The sequence below is a fragment of the Mchenga conophoros genome, linkage group LG23 (genome assembly GCF_057382185.1).
Source record: "Mchenga conophoros isolate Kocher_MC1m ecotype Shallow Benthic linkage group LG23, M_conophoros_male_GT1.1, whole genome shotgun sequence".
In the NCBI taxonomy this organism is placed as follows: domain Eukaryota; kingdom Metazoa; phylum Chordata; class Actinopteri; order Cichliformes; family Cichlidae; genus Mchenga; species Mchenga conophoros.
This window is the reverse complement of record NC_140547.1, coordinates 25,283,737-25,301,977: the sequence shown is the minus strand read 5'-3', so window position 1 is coordinate 25,301,977 and position 18,241 is coordinate 25,283,737. Positions and strand designations below refer to the sequence as shown.

Sequence of the window (18,241 nt, the reverse complement as noted above, 5' to 3'; positions counted from 1 at the left end):
CGTCTGTAGTTTTTCGCATTAGCAAATTCTTGCCAGCTATTCGCTGAGCAGTTGTCAAACCGAAGAGTAAACGCTGCACTTTCTGTAACATAGTTTGGTGATGTGGTAAAACAAACTTTTACTTGGACATTCTCTATTTCCAGTTTGCGTTACACTCTTCAGTTTGACAGTCAGTAAATAGTTGAGGAGTGTTTGCTGACAACTTGGTGTCTTTCATGCAAAAAAAAAACTACAGACGACTGCAGTAATTTCCCAGCAACCAAAGCAATCACAAGGAGGTTTTGGTGCAGCAACTTCTTTGTAACCAGTTTCATCTGGTGATAGCCAGCAATCACTCTAAAAGCCCAGACTCAAATCTAAGTATCTCCCCAGAAAGTAGAGGAACCTGATTTTCTCTGATCCACAGATTTTCTCCTAGTTCTTCCACAGACAGATAAACAGATAAAAGCTTCTCACATATCTTGTTTCAAAGTGAGCTACGAGATAGGAGTGGGCAGATTGATCCAGATGTTGACAGTATTGATACTAAAGCTGGTATTGGTATCGGATACTAGCACGATTGGATTGATGCTCTCTTTGTCTCGTCTAAATTCAGCGCTTTGCTCCTGTTCATCAACAAAGCAGCAACACTTTAAGCTGTTAAATTTTGAGCACTCAGAGGATTTATTTGTTGGATATCTGCAGTCCAGTCACTATAAAGCAAGGAGACTCAAGGACAGACATTTCTATTGTGGTCAAAACCTTGAGCACATTCGAGTAAAGTGAACCTTGAGTGAAGAAAGTGAAGAATAAAACTTAAAGCTCACTACAAGAATTTTTCCAGAGGTTGTTCAGATCAGATAAATTCTCTCCTCTTTCTGGGCCAGATCTTCCCAGATGAAGGCCACTTCCTATCAAGACGCAGCCAGATTCAGCTGACTCACTCCCTAATTGGATATTTCAGAGGATGTCTCCTCGATGCGTCATCGTTACTCAACCAACGGGATGACGAGTGAGAGGGAACGGGCTCGCTACTGTTTCTGAGCGTGTGTGTGTGTGTTTTATACCTGTAGCACAATGTTTGACAGACAGGAAAAGCTTCTTATTGACATATCAGAATAGTCTGTGTCACCTCAGTAGAAATAAGTTTTCACCTGCTGTCAGAGGTTGTCAGTGACTGTCCCTAGATTTCCTTTTTTGTCCTGGTGGCACAAACAAGCCTGTGAAAGAAGCATTTAGAACTGTTCAAGCTTCAAACTGTGAGAAAACTGTGAGATCTTGTTGGAGTTGTTAATCGGAGTTCAAATATAATTGAGAAATTGCATTTTTTTAACCTTTAAGGTTTAGATTAGTTTAAAATCTGTGAATCCTTGTTGCCTAGAGTTTAACGGCTGATTCAGAAACCTGTTGTTCAAGGTGTGATTGAGACGTTCCTCCGTCAAAACAACTTAAAACGGTCCATGTATTCAAATATCACCAACCAGCACAAAAACCAACTCCTTTTTCCAGTTTATTCCTGATCATTAGTAGAGGAGGAGCTGTTTGAGGCAGTGTCCCAGTGAGGCAGATGTGTTAAAATACAGTCACACCAGGGAAAACAACAGCAACAAGTGGACGTCCAATCTTGTTGCCTTTTAAATTATTGCTTCGACTTCGGTGCGTCGAGGCAGTGATGAAACTGTAAGGTGTTTATCTTACGGTTTAACCCTCTCAGGCTCAAATTAAGTTTTTGTTGCTAATGCACAAAAGAATACCTGCAGTGGTACTTCTGAGTAAAAAAAACTCATAAAATATGTATGTGCGGTAACCAGGTTGTTAGCTTTTACTTGTTGCAAATCTGCAGCGCCTGCCTTGAGAGGGTTAAGGCGCCTTGAGGCAAATATTGTTGTCATTTGGCGCTATATAAATAAACCTGAATTAAATGGCAGTGTGATGGAGTCGATCTGCTTTCAGTCTGTGATTAATTGGGGTCATGTTGACAGTTTGAGTTTGTGAGAATACAGCCGTAAAGGCTGATAAATCAGATAAAATCAAAGATCTTTTGCCAACTACATGCACAGAAACTCACACCAGTTACAACATCACAGATTTGAAACAGAAATTCCTCCACAGATAGTAACATAGGGTTTTTTATTTTTATTTTTAAACAATACAACCAGTTGAGTCGAGCCTCTCATTGCAAAGCATCTCAGCGTTGTACCAGGAGTTACTGCAACTTGTTGGCAATCAATCTGAGAGCGATTGCAGTCGGTCAAAAGGCAGCCTGCAAGTGTTTGGAGACAATCATCACAGTTTGTGCTTTGGTGTCATGGAATCATTACACTTTTTATTAGCAGTGTTGGTGGATATGAAACTCATTTTTACGAGATGAAGGGACTCGAACCCTCAATTTCCTGATCCGAAGTCTGACACCTTATCCATTAGGAAAGTGGTCACACACTGAAGCACAGACTTACTTCTGGTATGGTTTGTAAAGACGGGACTCTTGGCTCACACCTTGCATCAACTGTTGTGTCTTTCTCAAAATATTAAAGCATAATGATACCAACGATACCAACCTGACCCAGAGGTCAAGAATCTTCCAGAGCTGGGAGGATAAAAAAGTAGAAAAACATCAGTTTTATAGATAAAGCCATGTTTAAAAAACCGACTTCAAGGGCGTTTTCAGGTCATGTTGTTACCTTCTTTTTCTACGTCTCATTTCCCCGGGTGTTTGTGATGCTATCCTGTGGATTATTTATGTGGGGGCAGCTTACAAAGTTTGACTCATCAAGCTTATAGACAGCAATAGTGCTAAACAGATGTACGACAGTTACAAGATCTTTTTTTTAAGCACGCTATGTTTCCTTGTCCTTACTGAAACAGAGTTATTTATTTATTTATTACATCTAAGAGTAGATATTTACCATTTCACACCAGTTTTTTTGGTGTTGTGCAGGTGTGGAGGAGCTTAATAGCTACTCATAGTTTGGCCTGGACTACATTTCAGGACAGCCTACTTTGGTTTAATTTTTCTCATGGGTATTTGAGCAGCTCTGTTGCAGGTTAAATTGTGACATTTGGCTTATAATGTATATTTTATGCTGTAATTTCTTTTTTTTTAGATAGCTGCAGGCTGTTCTGTTTTTGTATATTTAAGTATGTGGTCCAAAACTTGGTATAGAATCACCTTTGGCTGAATACAGAAGTTTTCACTGTATTTGGTTCTGTTGTTCTCCAACTTCAGTTTATGCATTTCCAGCTGCTTCAAGTCTTCTCTTTCGTAAATACATCGTGGTTGTAGTGTTATCCAGAAAACACTGCAATAAAAGCATAATAAATGTTATGCCAATACGACACCCGAGAGCGCTCCTCACTGTGATTACGGCTCTGAGAGCGATTCCCACAATTACCGCTCGGCCGCTCACAAGTGCCATCAATCACAGAGACGAGCATCCTCGGCGAGGTTCATCTCCACGCGAGGATAAAAACAGTTGCAGGAGCTGGCGTGCGTCGGGGGTGAAAAATCCCCCCAGTGCTTGGCTTGCAGGTAGTTGCCATGACAACTGTTTTGGTAGCCCAGGATACGGCCACTCTCATAATTCATTCAGAGATGAGCGCTTTGCATCGCGGAGCGAGCAGCTGCTGATGCAACATACTCAAAGCCATATGTATCTGTGCTTTGTAACATGGAGTCTGTGAGGGGATGGATTTTGTTCTGGGGAGGGTGGGAGGGAGGGGGGCAATGTGGATGTGGGATGAGTGATGAGAAGCTTATTGTAAATTTTTTCGCTGTTTTAATATTAAAGAATGATGAAGAAGTCATGTTTGAGCTGTGAGAGTTTCTTTGTTAAACACAGGAACACCTCGGATCTCAGTTAGGCTCATAAGCATGGACTGTATACGAAAGATGCAAGGCAACAAGTTAAATCAACACACAAAGTGTCCAAAAGTTGATTCTGTTCATCTGGACGTAGCGTTTTGTGGGAGAACTGTACAGTACAATGTACTGTTTATAAGAAACCTGCAGTCATCTGAGACTGAAGAAGTCACTTGGATGAGTGACGAAACGTTTCTCCCACAAAATGCTATGTCCAGATAAACAGAATCAACTTTTGGAGATTTACTTACCCGGATGATTGAGCATGCATCAAGATGAACACAAAAAGTGGTTAAGCCTGAATTCTCGCTAATGTCCAGCAGGGGTGCCTGGCTGGATAAAAGCCTAAGATCTCCGCCACAAGGCGTAGAGGCTGCTTAACAACCTTTAGTCGCTAGGGAAAGATGTACAGTATATTTGCAAGAGGCAGGATATCAGCTGCAGAGAGATGCAGTTTGCACTTGACATTCACTCTGAGCTTTAGTGAAACTTGAAAAAGTGCAACACAGACTAGAAATGGAGAGTGTTAACCTTTGGCAAGCAACCTGCTAGCAACCAAGGCAGTCACAAGAAGGTTTTTCGGTGCAGTATCATATATCCTCTTTGTTACCAGTTTTAGGCTAGCAACCCCTAGCCAACCGGATGGCGAATGAAAATTTTGGCCTAGCAACCAGATGGTGGTTGCCAGATGACCACAGACTGGTCTCTAAGCCTGTGTGACTACAACTTAAATGAAAACCGCCCTCTGCCTCACTGGTGTGTTTCTGTGAGAGCTTCAAAGCACCTTGGGGGCATTCCAAAAGCGGAGCTCAGGGGTCTTTTATTTTGAAAATTGACTGGATTCTATATGGTATTCCTGTGTCTGACTTCCTGTCCTGTGCAGCTTCTATCAACAATAAACCCAGTTCTAATTTGAGAATTTGGTAAATGGCCTGGTTCTTATATTGTGATCTTCTACTCAAAGACTCAAAACACGTTTTACAACATGTCTAATTCACAATCTCAGTCCTTTCTATCTCTGACTCACCTATTCTCATAACGATCGTGTAATTTCGCAGGACGAATTTGTGCCATTTAATTTTTCTGGAAAACGCTCACTGTTTTAGGATTTTTCGCATTTGAATAAACAATAAACAGCTCCGGTACTAAAAGAAAAAAAAAATCTTGCTTAAAGATACTTTGAAATGCAGACTGAAGCATCCTGGGAACATACCACCAACTTTCCAATTGGTAGATGACCTTTACACGTGTGAAACTAAAGTCTCGCAAGTTTAACGTCTTACTGAATACAACATGATACTCAGTAAATTATTTAAATTATCTGTTCTGGTTCAGAAGGAAATAGGAAGTACGTGCTCATTGGCTAACACAAGTTATAAGTCTTAGAAGATGGTTATTTTTATATTTGTGTTTAACTGCGTTACCTTACATTTTGTGGTATTCCTTTACTAAGCTTTTATTGTTCTAACTACCGTATCTAAAGTAAGACCAATGTCTTACTAAGGTCTATAAATATATTATTATTGAGTTAAGAATAGTGTTCATAGCTCTCTCCTCCAGAGCAGAGATTGTTTTCAGATGCATCAGGGGACACTCGGCGTCTTCAGTAGCATCATACACATAATTCCTGCTGTCATTTCAGAGTCATTCATGAACATGTCCGCAGTGTTTCCCAGCCTCATCGTCTCCTGTCCCCCATCCTCTAACCCACATTCCTCAAGCTACAAGTAGGTTCTCATATTTTCTGTGTAAAGTGTCTGTTTGGCATTAAAGTTACAACAGCTGTCTTAACTTTCAGCATGAGTTGATATTTTAAATGTAGACACGGGTAAAAACAGCAGACTTGCTGTCCACAGGCATCAGTTTTCCACCAGTGTGTGGTTAAATCAAGTTTTCCTTTGTTAACTTCTTGGGCCTTTGTACCTGAATAATTTCCTCCCTTCATTTGCAGCCAAAGTAGTGTACAGTCAGCATTTTCTAGGTAGAAATGATTAGTGGCTGTTGTGCACAAATCAGCAGCATTTCCCTATAGACCACTTCAGGTCTCGGCTCAGTAGCAGAGCCTGAAGATTAGTCAGGAACTCGATGTGAAGCCTCCACCCATCGGTCACTGCTATGACTGAAAATGGTGCCACATTTGGCTTTACAACCTAGAGAAGTGCACCTCTTATAAAAATTCAGACATGAGCTGAGGAGGGGTGAAAATGCTTTGTGAACATAATAAATTAGCAACAACATAGTTGCCTTTAAATTTTCCAAAGTTTAAATTATTTTCTTTCTTTTTTTTCTTATAAAAATGACACAAAGCAACTGTGAACTTCACATATAGAGTATAAGTTATGCAAAATGTGGTTAGTTTGCACTAATGAGACTGGGCTTTACATGTGTGCTACTTTCTCTGGATATACAGTGGGGCAAAAAAGTATTTAGTCAGCCACCGATTGTGCAAGTTCCCCCACTTAAAATGATGACAGAGGTCAGTAATTTGCACCAGAGGTACACTTCAACTGTGAGAGACAGAATGTGAAAAAAAAATCCATGAATTCACATGGTAGGATTTGTAAAGAATTTATTCGTAAATCAGGGTGGAAAATAAGTATTTGGTCACCTCAAACAAGGAAAATCTCTGGCTCTCACAGACCTGTAACGTCTTCTGTAAGAAGCTTTTCTGTCCCCCACTCGTTACCTGTATGAATGGCACCTGTTTGAACTCATCATCTGTATAAAAGACACCTGTCCACAGCCTCAAACAGTCAGACTCCAAACTCCGCCATGGCCAAGACCAAAGAGCTTTTGAAGGACACCAGGAAAAGTATTGTAGACCTGCACCAGACTGGGAAGAGTGAATCTACAATAGGCAAGCAGCTTGGTGTGAAAAAATCAACTGTGGGAGCAATCATCAGAAAATGGAAGACATACAAGACCACTGATAATCTCCCTCGATCTGGGGCTCCACGCAAGATCTCATCCCGTGGGGTCAAAATGATCATGAGAACGGTGAGCAAAGATCCCAGAACCACACGGGGGGACCTGGTGAATGACCTGCAGAGAGCTGGGACCAAAGTAACAAAGGTCACCATCAGTAACACACTACAACGGCAGGGAATCAAATCCCGCAGTGCCAGACGTGTTCCGCTGCTGAAGCCAGTGCATGTCCAGGCCCGTCTGAAGTTTGCCAGAGAGCACATGGATGATACAGCAGAGGATTGGGAGAATGTCATGTGGTCAGATGAAACCAAAGTAGAACTTTTTGGTATAAAGTCAACTCGTCGTGTTTGGAGGAAGAAGAATACTGAGTTGCATCCCAAGAACACCATACCTACTGTGAAGCATGGGGGTGGAAACATCATGCTATGGGGCTGTTTTTCTGCCAAGGGGACAGGACGACTGATCCGTGTTAAGGACAGAATGAATGGGGCCATGTATCGTGAGATTTTGAGCCAAAACCTCCTTCCATCAGTGAGAACTTTGAAGATGAAACGAGGCTGGGTCTTCCAACATGACAATGATCCAAAACACACCGCCCGGGCAACAAAGGAGTGGCTCCGTAAGAAGCATTTGAAAGTCCTGGAGTGGCCTAGCCAGTCTCCAGACCTCAACCCCATAGAAAATCTGTGGCGGGAGTTGAAAGTCCGTGTTGCTCGGCGACAGCCCCAAAACATCACTGCTCTCGAGAAGATCTGCATGGAGGAATGGGCCAAAATACCAGCTACTGTGTGTGCAAACCTGGTAAAGACCTATAGTAAACGTTTGACCTCTGTTATTGCCAACAAAGGTTATGTTACAAAGTATTGAGTTGTATTTTTGTTATTGACCAAATACTTATTTTCCACCCTGATTTACAAATAAATTCTTTACAAATCCTACCATGTGGATTCATGGATTTTTTTTTTCACATTCTGTCTCTCACAGTTGAAGTGTACCTCTGGTGCAAATTACTGACCTCTGTCATCATTTTAGGTGGGGGAACTTGCACAATCGGTGGCTGACTAAATACTTTTTTGCCCCACTGTATTTGTTGCACAGCAAGGTAAATTTGGCACATTTTATATTTACATGACCTTGCTGGCATTGGCCTGTTGATGTGGCACTAAACCTATTTCCAACAGCTGTTTGTCCAGCTGCTGCCTCCTGAAATCCAGTCATTTTCTTAAGCTGGGTGCACACAGGACAGCTGATTCTCAGACTTGAAGGATGGACAGCATTGTCTTTAGATGTTTGACATCACAGAGTTGGCTGCTGCAATGGACTCTGGACACAGTTTGTGGACAAATTTAAATGTAGACAGTGTCACGAGGACCATCTCACAGTGTGACTGCTGCTACAATCTGTTGGTCCTTGCCCAGTAAGAGAGGTTCATAGTTGGTGAACAAAGATAACCTGGGGAGGAAAAAAAGTCCATCATGCAGTGATCCAACTTGAAATGGCAACTTAATGCTGGCAAAACAAGGTTGAACAGATTAGAAAGAGTGGAACCCCCTGCTCTTATACACTGTTGTGATTTAGGAATCTTGGTAACAAGAAACAATTGTATTGATATATTTGATAATGCTGCCGAAATGGTGATCTGTCACTGAGTAAAAGAGACCTTGCTGTAAAGTAACAGAGCTACCACTGCACCACCAGTTCATCATCCATATTCTGCTTCTTATCTGGGTCCAAATCAAGGCGGCTGCAGCCTAAGCAGAGATGGACCAGGCTTCGCTTTCTCCAGCCACGTACTCCAACTCACCTGGAGGAACATCGAGGAGTTGCCAGGCAAGCTAAGAGACATAAATGAGCCCCGGTTCTGCCCCTGGGTTTCTGTCCTGTAGGGAACACATAATCTAGGAGGCAATCGAGTCAGATGCCCAGATGCTCCTTTTCAATTTGGAGGAGCAGTGGCAGTACCCTGAGTCTGAATGACTGAACTTTTTACCCTATCTCTAAAGGAGAACTCTGTTCTGCCGCTTCTATCTGCTGTCTCCAATATCGAAGAAGGTTGATTTCAGTGTCCTGATTGTCCTTATTTAAGTATTTTTTGAGCTGCTGAAATCTAACCTATCAAATATCATCTTGCAGTTCTCTCTTCTGTTTAAACTTGCTATAATCTGTCCTCATTTGACACTTGCAGCAGCAAACGTCAATACTTTATCCATCTGTGCACGACCAGGCTGCAGCCTGTCCCGACCCTGCTGTGATTATTTATCGATATCAGCACCTTGTAATTTCCTTTTTTTGCCATATTGAGCAGGTGTGTTTGTGTGGCACCCTGAAACCCTGACAGATGTGATTTAGGGCCTCACGGCCACGTCGAGAAAAAGCGAGTAACAGTAAAAGTTGGTGGACTGTGGCAGCAGACTTATGAAATCCAGGAGAAAAGAACATTTATCTTTCTCTCTCAGCCCTCTGTGACCTTTATAAATCCCCCGTCCGCGCTGTGCCTACACTCCGCTCAAATTGAGCCTTAATTACATCAAAGCAATTACAGAGCGCCTCATCCAGGGAAGGGAGGAGAAGCTGCGGCGGAAACTTCAGAAGATGTAAGTTAAGTTTGTCTCTGGTGGTTCAGCAGAAAATTTATAAAGACCAAAAGAAAAAACACTTTGTACTGCAAGAAATGAGGAATCGAGCCTTGCTTTGACAGTTTTAGAGTACAAAATCTGCAGAGGGGTGACCGCAAAGGTCACATGTCTGTACAGTGTAAACCACATGAGCAAATTTAGACCTGTGAAAACAAACAGACATGTTTCAGTTTGCTTTAAATGTTAAATGGTAACTTTGAGGTAATAGTAGCTCACTAATATAAAATGTTGCTTTTGATTAATCCATCCTGATTAAATGCATACATTTAAAAATAAAGTACGGCGCAAAAGTCTGTTCTGCGTAAAGTCACCCCACACTGACATCTAGTGGTGGACCACCCACATTATAACCCAGAAGCCAAATACAGCCATTGAACGGTTTAGGGAAGATTTTAGTGTTGTTATCTTATGGTTAGTTATGTAGTTACAGAAAAATAACAAAATATTCGTTTCTATTGGTAGAATAGAAAATGTTTAAAATTTATGGATCTGAATGGGATTTTTTTTAACCTTTCCATTGTTTGCTCTTTCCTACACCACTTATCAAACTCTCTTTTTATCTTTGCGTCACTTATACTTTGAACTTGATCTTTTTCTTTTTTTGAAGAATGACATGGTATTTATTTTATAGAATAATATCTTCAGGTGTCATTCGATCTAAAAATGTGTAATAGGATGCAGATTATTGGACAGCCTGTTTAAAAGCCATTTTCGTTGGACCAGAAAGCTTCAACATTTCCTAAGAAGGGCTTTTTATTGGTTTATTAAACCAGTACTGTAATAATGAATCTGCATATGAACATATACTATTAGGCACACATTATGGTTTTATAACTTCCTTTTCCTTTTTTTTTAGTGCCTGGCTTCTAAACCTTCATTATAGATCTGCATCATAGAGTTTTAATAAAGTGTTGATGAGGACAAGCTTGATAGTTGCGAAGAGTTTTATTAGAAAAAGAAGATACAGACACAGTCTCTCTCAGTGGAGAGTCGTTCTTCAATAAAACCAAACACCGTGGGATTGAGCTCAGACAAACTGCTGCTCTGCAGTCTTTATTAGTGGTCTACAGTCATTAAACTGCTTCTGCATGAGACTGATAACAATGACATGAAAAAAGCTCTTTTTTTAAATAAACACTTCCTGTTTTTAATACTCCTCCCCCTCTTCATCTTCTTCGAACGAGTCGACGCCGACCTCCTCATAATCCTTCTCCAGGGCAGCCATGTCCTCTCTGGCCTCTGAGAACTCTCCCTCCTCCATTCCCTCTCCCACATACCAGTGGACGAAGGCCCTCTTGGCGTACATCAGATCGAACTTGTGGTCGAGTCGAGCCCAGGCCTCTGCGATGGCAGTGGTGTTGCTCAGCATGCACACTGCTCTCTGCACCTTGGCCAGGTCTCCTCCAGGAACCACGGTGGGGGGCTGGTAGTTGATGCCCACCTTGAAGCCTGTAGGACACCAGTCCACAAACTGGATGGATCGCTTCGTCTTGATATTGCCGATAGCGACATTGACATCTTTGGGCACCACGTCACCACGGTACAGGAGGCAGCAGGCCATGTACTTTCCATGGCGAGGGTCACATTTCACCATCTGATTGGCCGGCTCGAAGCAAGAGTTGGTGATCTCAGCCACGGTGAGCTGCTCGTGATAGGCCTTCTCTGCTGAGATAACAGGGGCATAGGTGGCCAGAGGGAAGTGGATGCGAGGGTAGGGCACCAGGTTGGTCTGGAACTCTGTCAGGTCCACATTCAAGGCTCCATCGAAGCGAAGGGAGGCGGTGATGGAGGAGACAATCTGGCTGATGAGGCGATTCAAGTTGGTGTAAGATGGGCGCTCGATGTCCAGGTTCCTTCGGCAGATGTCATAGATGGCCTCATTGTCCACCATGAAGGCACAGTCGGAGTGCTCCAGGGTGGTGTGGGTGGTCAGGATGGAGTTGTAGGGCTCCACCACAGCTGTGGACACTTGAGGAGCTGGATAGATGGCAAACTCCAGCTTGGACTTCTTGCCAAAGTCTACAGAGAGACGCTCCATGAGCAGAGAGGTGAAACCAGAGCCGGTTCCTCCACCAAAGGAGTGAAAGACGAGGAAACCCTGCAGCCCTGTGCACTGGTCAGACTGACCGAAAAAGGCACATATTAAAATTTAAGAATCAAAAACAACATTCAAAGCCCATTTATTTCAGCAGCCCCACACTCAAAATCTCTCCAGGTTTCTGCTCTTCTCTCACCAGTTTGCGGATCCTGTCAAGAACAGAGTCGATGTGCTCCTTTCCCACAGTGTAGTGGCCGCGGGCGTAGTTGTTTGCAGCATCCTCCTTCCCGGAGATCAGCTGCTCAGGGTGGAAGAGCTGGCGGTACGTTCCTGTACGGACCTCATCTGAAGGAGAGCAAGAGAGAGCGAGCAATGCTTTGACTGTTCATGCTGAGTGAGAAAATTTGCTCTTAAAAATCGAAGCGCACTATTAAAATGGATGCCAAAACATTAGGAGTCCCCCTGAAGGTCATTTGGGTCCAGTTTGTAGTTTCTGTTAATGGCGTTTGGAAGAACAGAAACTTTACAAAGGCTCTTTTTTGCTTTTGTGGGTGTAAGTAAACAATAAAAAGGAGCCAACATGCAATAAATATTAACACTCTTGATGCAGCTCTAAGTCTGTATTAATTCCATCTGTAGTTGCAAAGGCATAATGAAAATATTGAGTGAAAGAAGAAGAGTGGATCTGACTGGCTGATTTAAACTCAAGTGGGCTGGGCTACAGAGAAACCCAGCCTACTTGAATGATTTGAAATGACCTTCGGCCAGGAGATAAATTCATAAAAGTGACTGTTACAGCATCAACATTATCTTGGAACCACCTGCTACCGATAACAGAAAATGATTAACTAGTTTTAACTTCATAGCTTTGGACATTTTTATAGCTCAGTTTACACACACGTTATGAGTTTTTTGGCCACTTGGGGGCAGCAGAAACAAATATTTGCCCACTACATAAGAATCAGCTCCACTTAGAGCCGAGCTCACGTCCTCTTGATAAACAGAAGTTGAGATTCCCTCTTTTTAGCTCCTGAGGAAAAACATCGGGCTCTTCGACTACTAAATGCTCCACTATGTTCACCAGCTGGACTTTAACCGGGTCCCTCTGCGGCCAAATGCTGAGCATTGAAAGTATGTAACATTTCAGGGTGAGGCTTATCTTAGTTCATTGTGTCTGCAATCTAGTCTATTTATAAAAGAGTGCGATGACAAACCACTGTATGACAGCTTTGTGATACTTCACAGTTTGCCTGTGTCTGCAGACCGTAGCAAAAACTCAGACAAAAAGCATGAAAGGAGTCTTTTAGCTTTTTAAAAAACTGATTGAAAAAGTTAATCACCTTAAACTCTAAATGACAAATAAAATAACAGCTCCCACCAACCTTTCGACGCCCTAAACCCTTAGGTCTTAAAAACCCGCTCAGAGTAAAACCCTCACCGATAACAGTGGGCTCCAGGTCCACAAAGATGGCTCTGGGGACGTATTTCCCATTGCCGGTCTCACTGAAGAAGGTGGTGAAGGAGTCGTCATAGCCTCCGGTGGGCTTGTCGCTGGGCATGTGGCCATCTGGCTGGATGCCGTGCTCCAGGCAGTACAGCTCCCAGCAGGTGTTGCCCATCTGGACACCGGCCTGGCCAACATGGATGGAGATACACTCACGCTGTAGAGGAAGAAAACAAAAAAGACATTTTAGTCATTAATATTCTTTTCATTTTTGCTCTAATATACAGCTGTTGTCAAAAGTTTACATCCACTAATCACTGGCATAAATTTCATGGTAATTTGGGACTTTTAATGATTTTATTTAAACTCCCCTTTTTACATGGTGGAATGATTGTACAGCATACGTCTTTAATCACGTTGTTTTTTTAAAAGAGAGAGAAGAAAAGGGGTCACAAGTTTGAACGTATTTTGGGATTTCTCTAATCCACACAGGGTCAACAGTATAAATACAGACTCAAATAAGAAACGAACACTCCGACTAATATTTGGTCAAATTTCCCTTAACAACTTGAACCTCAACCAGACACTTTTGGTCGTCATCAACAAGCTTCTGGCAGAGTTGGAACACCCAACTGTGCTCAAGTTTCAACCATCTAGCTCACAGGTGTCAAACTACAGGCCTCGAGTCCAATAGGTTTTAGATGTGTCCTTGATCAAACACAGCTGATTCAAATGGCTAAATTACCTCCTCAACATGTCCTGAAGTTCTCCATAAGCCTGAATGAATGAATGATCATTTGATTCAAGTGTTTTGACCCAGGGTGTTATCTAAAACCTGCAGGACACCAGGCTTCGAGGCCTGGAGTTCGACACCTCTGATCTAGCTGTTAATTCAACACGTTCTTAATTTGAGGTGAAGTTGAAGTATTTGGAAGTTCCTCCTCCTTCATTATTCCATCCACTTGCAGTGTACCAGTACCACTGGCAGCAAAACAGCCCCAGAGCATGATGCTACCACCACCATGCTGGTGGTAGCATCTGGCTACAGCTGGCACAGTGTTTTTAGGTTTGAAAGCCTCACCTTTACTCCTCCAAACATACTTCTTGTCACTGTGGTCAAACAGCTCAATCTCGTCTGACCATAAAACTTTTTGGCTTGTCCATGTGGGCTGCTGTAAATTTAAATTGAGTTTGAAGGCATTGATGATGATCACTAACAAGATAGGCCTCATATAGGACATCATAGAATCTTCAGTACCACTTATTAAAAGATTTAAGTGTGTTTATGTATATATGTGAGGCAGTATCTATATGTTTGACCCTGTGCGGATTAGAGAAAATCCAAAATAAATTCAAACTTGTGCACACAATTCTTGTTTTCCAAAGTCATTAAAGATGCATGCTGTACTGTTATTCCATCCTAGAAATTGAACATTTTTAAAAAAAAAATGTTAAAAGCCCAAAATTAATATGACATCATATCCATGATAAATAGTGGTGTATCAAAAATCACATAAAAATATATATTTTTTAAGGCTAAATTGTTTTAACTGGATACCTTACTGCCAACATTTCTGCCTTTAAGCCTGTCATGACCTGCTTTATAAGACAGTTGAGCTGGGTGGAGTCGATTTGCTCTACAACCCGATTTCCATGTGTTCAAATTGCCTGGATCTGCAATCTTATAGTTCTCAGGCATCACTGCCTTAGACCAGTGGTCCCCAACCCCACAGAGCGGTTTGTGCCCGACAATATTTTCATGGACCGGCCTTTAAGGTGTCGCGGATAAATACAACAAAATAAAACTAGTACCGGTACCGAAAAAAAGAAGATTTATTTATAACACACGTGAAAAGACCCAGGAAAACCGAGTTAATGAAAAAAATGATAACAAAATAAAGCTAAAAACTGATAAAAACCCTGAAAACCATACATTTCACACCCGAGTCTCAACTCTCGCAGCCCGGTACCAAATGACTCACGGACCGGTACCAGTCCGTGGCCCGGGGGTTGGGGACCGCTGCCTTAGACTAACAAGCAGTGGTGATTAACACAGTCTTGTCAGAGTGTGTGTAAGGTCCAAAGTGCTTCCACTCCCTGCTCAAGTATTTTTTTTTGCTGCTTATAAAAGATGTGGGTGAGAGTGAAAACGTGTTTGGTCTCATCGTGCAGAAGCAGCCCGAGGGAAAGTAGGATGCAACATCAGCCAACCAGTTTAGGCTGTCAAAAAGCAACATGGATATGAAATTAGCCTCGTTCATGAATTATTAACCCGAGTCATATTTATCTCTGCAGATGATTTTGTTCCACACTGTTTGCATTGTCCCAGCAGTTTCCCTGTCAACAGATGACCATCTGTCCACGAAAAAACGAGAGCACATGCGTCATGTGTTGCTCATACCTGCTAAGACAAGACTTCAGGTATTCACACCCTGATGTATTGATGGATAAGAAACAGCTTCATGTTTACAAGGTGTCTCAGTGGGAAAGCGGATCTCAAATTCTTAAAGCCAAACATGCCTGTTTAAACCTATGGCTAAGCCTACAAACACATTTAAAGAAACCCTAACAATGCTGCCAGGCATGTTCGTTATATAAGATACGATTAAGCTGATAATCAGTCTCGAGGCATGTTTTACATTTGAGGAGATAAAGGGATTTCAGTGGAGAGATATTTCAGGAATTTTCTGAATGCAAGAAACCAAAAGTTAGGATTAGTCACCACAAACCAAGCTCAGACACTCAATAAGCATGATTTAAAACTATTTATCAGCTCAGCTTTGGGCTTCTTGTGAATTATGATCCCTTCACCCACCACCGACCCCCTCCTTTGTAAAAGGCTCGTGATCAGAGGCGGAGGAGGGGAGGATAGGGTCACCATGACAGAGCTGCTAAGTATGGCGATGGTAGACAGCTATTTTGAGTGTCATTCAGTGTCATTCAGACGACCCTCAGAGAGCGGCGGCTACACTTTTACTCCGCTAATCTGCAAACAATCTGACGCTTCCAGCCTCTCTGCAAACATTACATTACACTGCAAACATATATGAAGCTAATTCAGCAAGAGCTGTTGTGACATCTGTTGGCTGAATGTGAGGAAGGTGGGCGTGACGGCCTGTTTGCTTGCTGGTGTTGCAATATGCCTCGCAGCCTTGAAATACCCACTTCCAGGAAAACATGGGGGCTGAGGGGGGTGTCTAGAGTGAAACTGTGCTTCCTGTATCTCGTCCCCTGACTGAAACCACGTCATGTTTGACGTCCGGGTCTCCATGCTGGTAAGCTAACACAGTAGAGAGCTTTGTGCTGCAAGAGTGCGCGCTCAAACAAAAATGCAGAAGTGGCTATGAGTCATTAAAGATTTTGGAGTTTCCTGGTTTCCTCGGATGAAAGTGAAGTGGATTGTTGTTGTTTGTGTGTATTTTGGTGAAAGAAGGAACCGGGTGGACAAATCAGAAGCCGTCCAGACCAGACGATGCCAAGTATTCACTTAAAGCTCACTCTTTAAGGTGGAATTGAGTCTCTGAGCTCTCTGCACTTCCCCCTCCTCAGTAGGAAGTGTCACAAGAAACCGTTTTCTTGCGTTCAATCACTTCTGTCTGCCTGCATTTTCCAAATGACCTGCAAATGTTATACCACTAACTGCTGCAAAGGGAGTAAAAGTCAGGGGGGGGGGAGGTCAGAGTCCTGAAGTTTATGCACAGTTTCTGCTGATTTCCCTTATCTTTAACATTTCGAGCAACTTTGCTCAAAACGTTGTGCACTCCAAAGACCCCGGAGGTTGGAGTTTTTGCAGCTTGTGAGCACGCTGCTGAACAAAAATAAATGCAAAATACACAAGCGGCCTGCTGGAAGCCACATCAGCATTCCCAACCAGCCGGGCAAACAAGCACGCCCCTCCTGACAGACACACAGTCCTCCAGGCCTCATATGGAAAAAGTTAACCTTCCCCTGAGCCGGAGCTGAAGCCAGCTACCCGGTAGCTTGTTTCCACTGACTGACTCTATGTTTTAAACATACATTTGTTTTCCGTGGCTGAGGTAGGAGGTATTTCCTGCATCAGCGCCAAAAACAGAAATGTGTTTTGAGAAGCAGCCTGGGGCCAGTAGAGTAGAAATAGTAGACTGAAGCTTGGGTTTGAGAAGAAAGTGTGAAGATACAAGAGGAAACCTTAAATTATGAAGAAATTTCAAGTCTAATATGTTGCATTTTGGGGTAATTACGGCTGAATAGAAGCAGTTCTGTACTAATAACAGTAAATAATGTCTGGATTGATACTCACCATTGTGCTGTTTTAATTGTTTTCCAAGGAGAAGAAGTAGTTCAAATCTGCAGGTTCTCACAGTGCACCTATAATGAGATCTCTGTGAGGGAAGTCTCATCAGTGTGTGACACGCACACTTTTATAGCTACTACAGGAGGTGGAGGAAAAGGGAGGAGGAGAGGTGGAGCCACCCAACAGCTGAGACTTTGTTCTTTTTTTAAGGGCAAGAGAAGTCTTCCTCTGTGTCCTTGTCATAATAAAAGTCCACAGGAAGTACTCAGATGATGTAATCTTCTGATAGTGATCGCTGTTTTTAGTTCCACAGGTGTGAAGTACATGTATTTAAAAACTCTCATTATAGGTTTGTTCCACTATGTCAAAATAAATTTGTGTTACCTAACTTTCTGTAATATAGATCTCCTGTTCCAGTACTGGATCCTCATATTAAACATCAAACATTAACTGAAGTTTTAAAAATGTGCAAGTAATACATATGACTCAACAGCTCTAAATGCTCAGTTTCAGGCAGTTGTTTTTCTAGCCTTGGCTCTGTATGATGTCATAAAGAGCAGATTTCTTCCTAATATGGTCGTCTCTTAAATTTCGTTGTCATGTTGTAATTTTTTTTAGAAGTGTGCTGTTGTTAAACTCCCCCCCCCCCCCGGGGCCAACACCGTTACATAATAATCTGCTCTTCATCACATGCCTGGTTAAATAAAGGTTATGCTGACTCACTGCACCATCTTGTGACAAAGTTGTAAAAAGTCTATTCAGATCCTTGTTAAGTAAATAAAAGATTTCTGACCCTCATCAACCCTGTTATTAGGAGCACACTCCTCTGAGAGTGCTCTTTAATGGGTCTATAATGATCTGAATGACTTTGATGCAGGGCATTGTTCTGTGCTCACTATGCTAGTCCTGAGTACTGCCTTTGATCACAAAATTTTACTTAATAATCTTAAAATAATACTTTGGCTGGTGTCTCTGACTCTGTGTTAGACTGTTGGCAAATTATCCTGTAACCCTGCTTCTCCAACCTGTGGTGTTCCTCAAGGCTCAATTTTTTTCCTGCATTCTTCTTTCAGCTGCCATCATC

At 42.3% G+C, this 18,241-nt stretch overlaps 2 protein-coding genes across 3 annotated transcripts in view; one reads left to right on the top strand and one right to left on the bottom strand.

The window, feature by feature from the left end:
- Positions 1 to 3,783, top strand: part of LOC146547343 (inactive dipeptidyl peptidase 10-like) — a 130,499-nt gene extending 126,716 nt beyond the window's left edge. For both annotated transcript variants that reach the window (XM_085264695.1, XM_085264697.1), the window contains exon 27: positions 867 to 3,783. In XM_085264695.1, the coding sequence (XP_085120821.1) occupies positions 867 to 995 (129 nt within the window). In that variant the 3' untranslated portion in view covers positions 996 to 3,783. The remainder of the gene's footprint in view (positions 1 to 866) is intronic.
- Positions 3,784 to 10,328: 6,545 nt separating this feature from the next.
- Positions 10,329 to 17,308, bottom strand: LOC146547342 (tubulin alpha-1C chain-like). Its single transcript, XM_085264703.1, has 4 exons — positions 17,164 to 17,308; positions 12,879 to 13,101; positions 11,637 to 11,785; positions 10,329 to 11,524 (listed from the first exon to the last, which is right to left on the bottom strand). The coding sequence occupies exons 1-4, from the start codon at positions 17,164 to 17,166 to the stop codon at positions 10,550 to 10,552; spliced, it is 1,350 nt and encodes a 449-aa protein (XP_085120829.1). The 5' UTR covers positions 17,167 to 17,308; the 3' UTR covers positions 10,329 to 10,549.
- Between the last annotated feature and the right edge of the window lie 933 nt (positions 17,309 to 18,241).

Coding starts and splice junctions, on each gene's coding strand:
- LOC146547342 (XM_085264703.1), bottom strand. Junction 11,786..12,878: donor CCTGGAGCCCACTGTTATCG/GTGAGGGTTTTA, acceptor GCTCTCCTTCAG/ATGAGGTCCGTACAGGAACG. Junction 11,525..11,636: donor TTGACAGGATCCGCAAACTG/GTGAGAGAAGAG, acceptor TTTTTCGGTCAG/TCTGACCAGTGCACAGGGCT.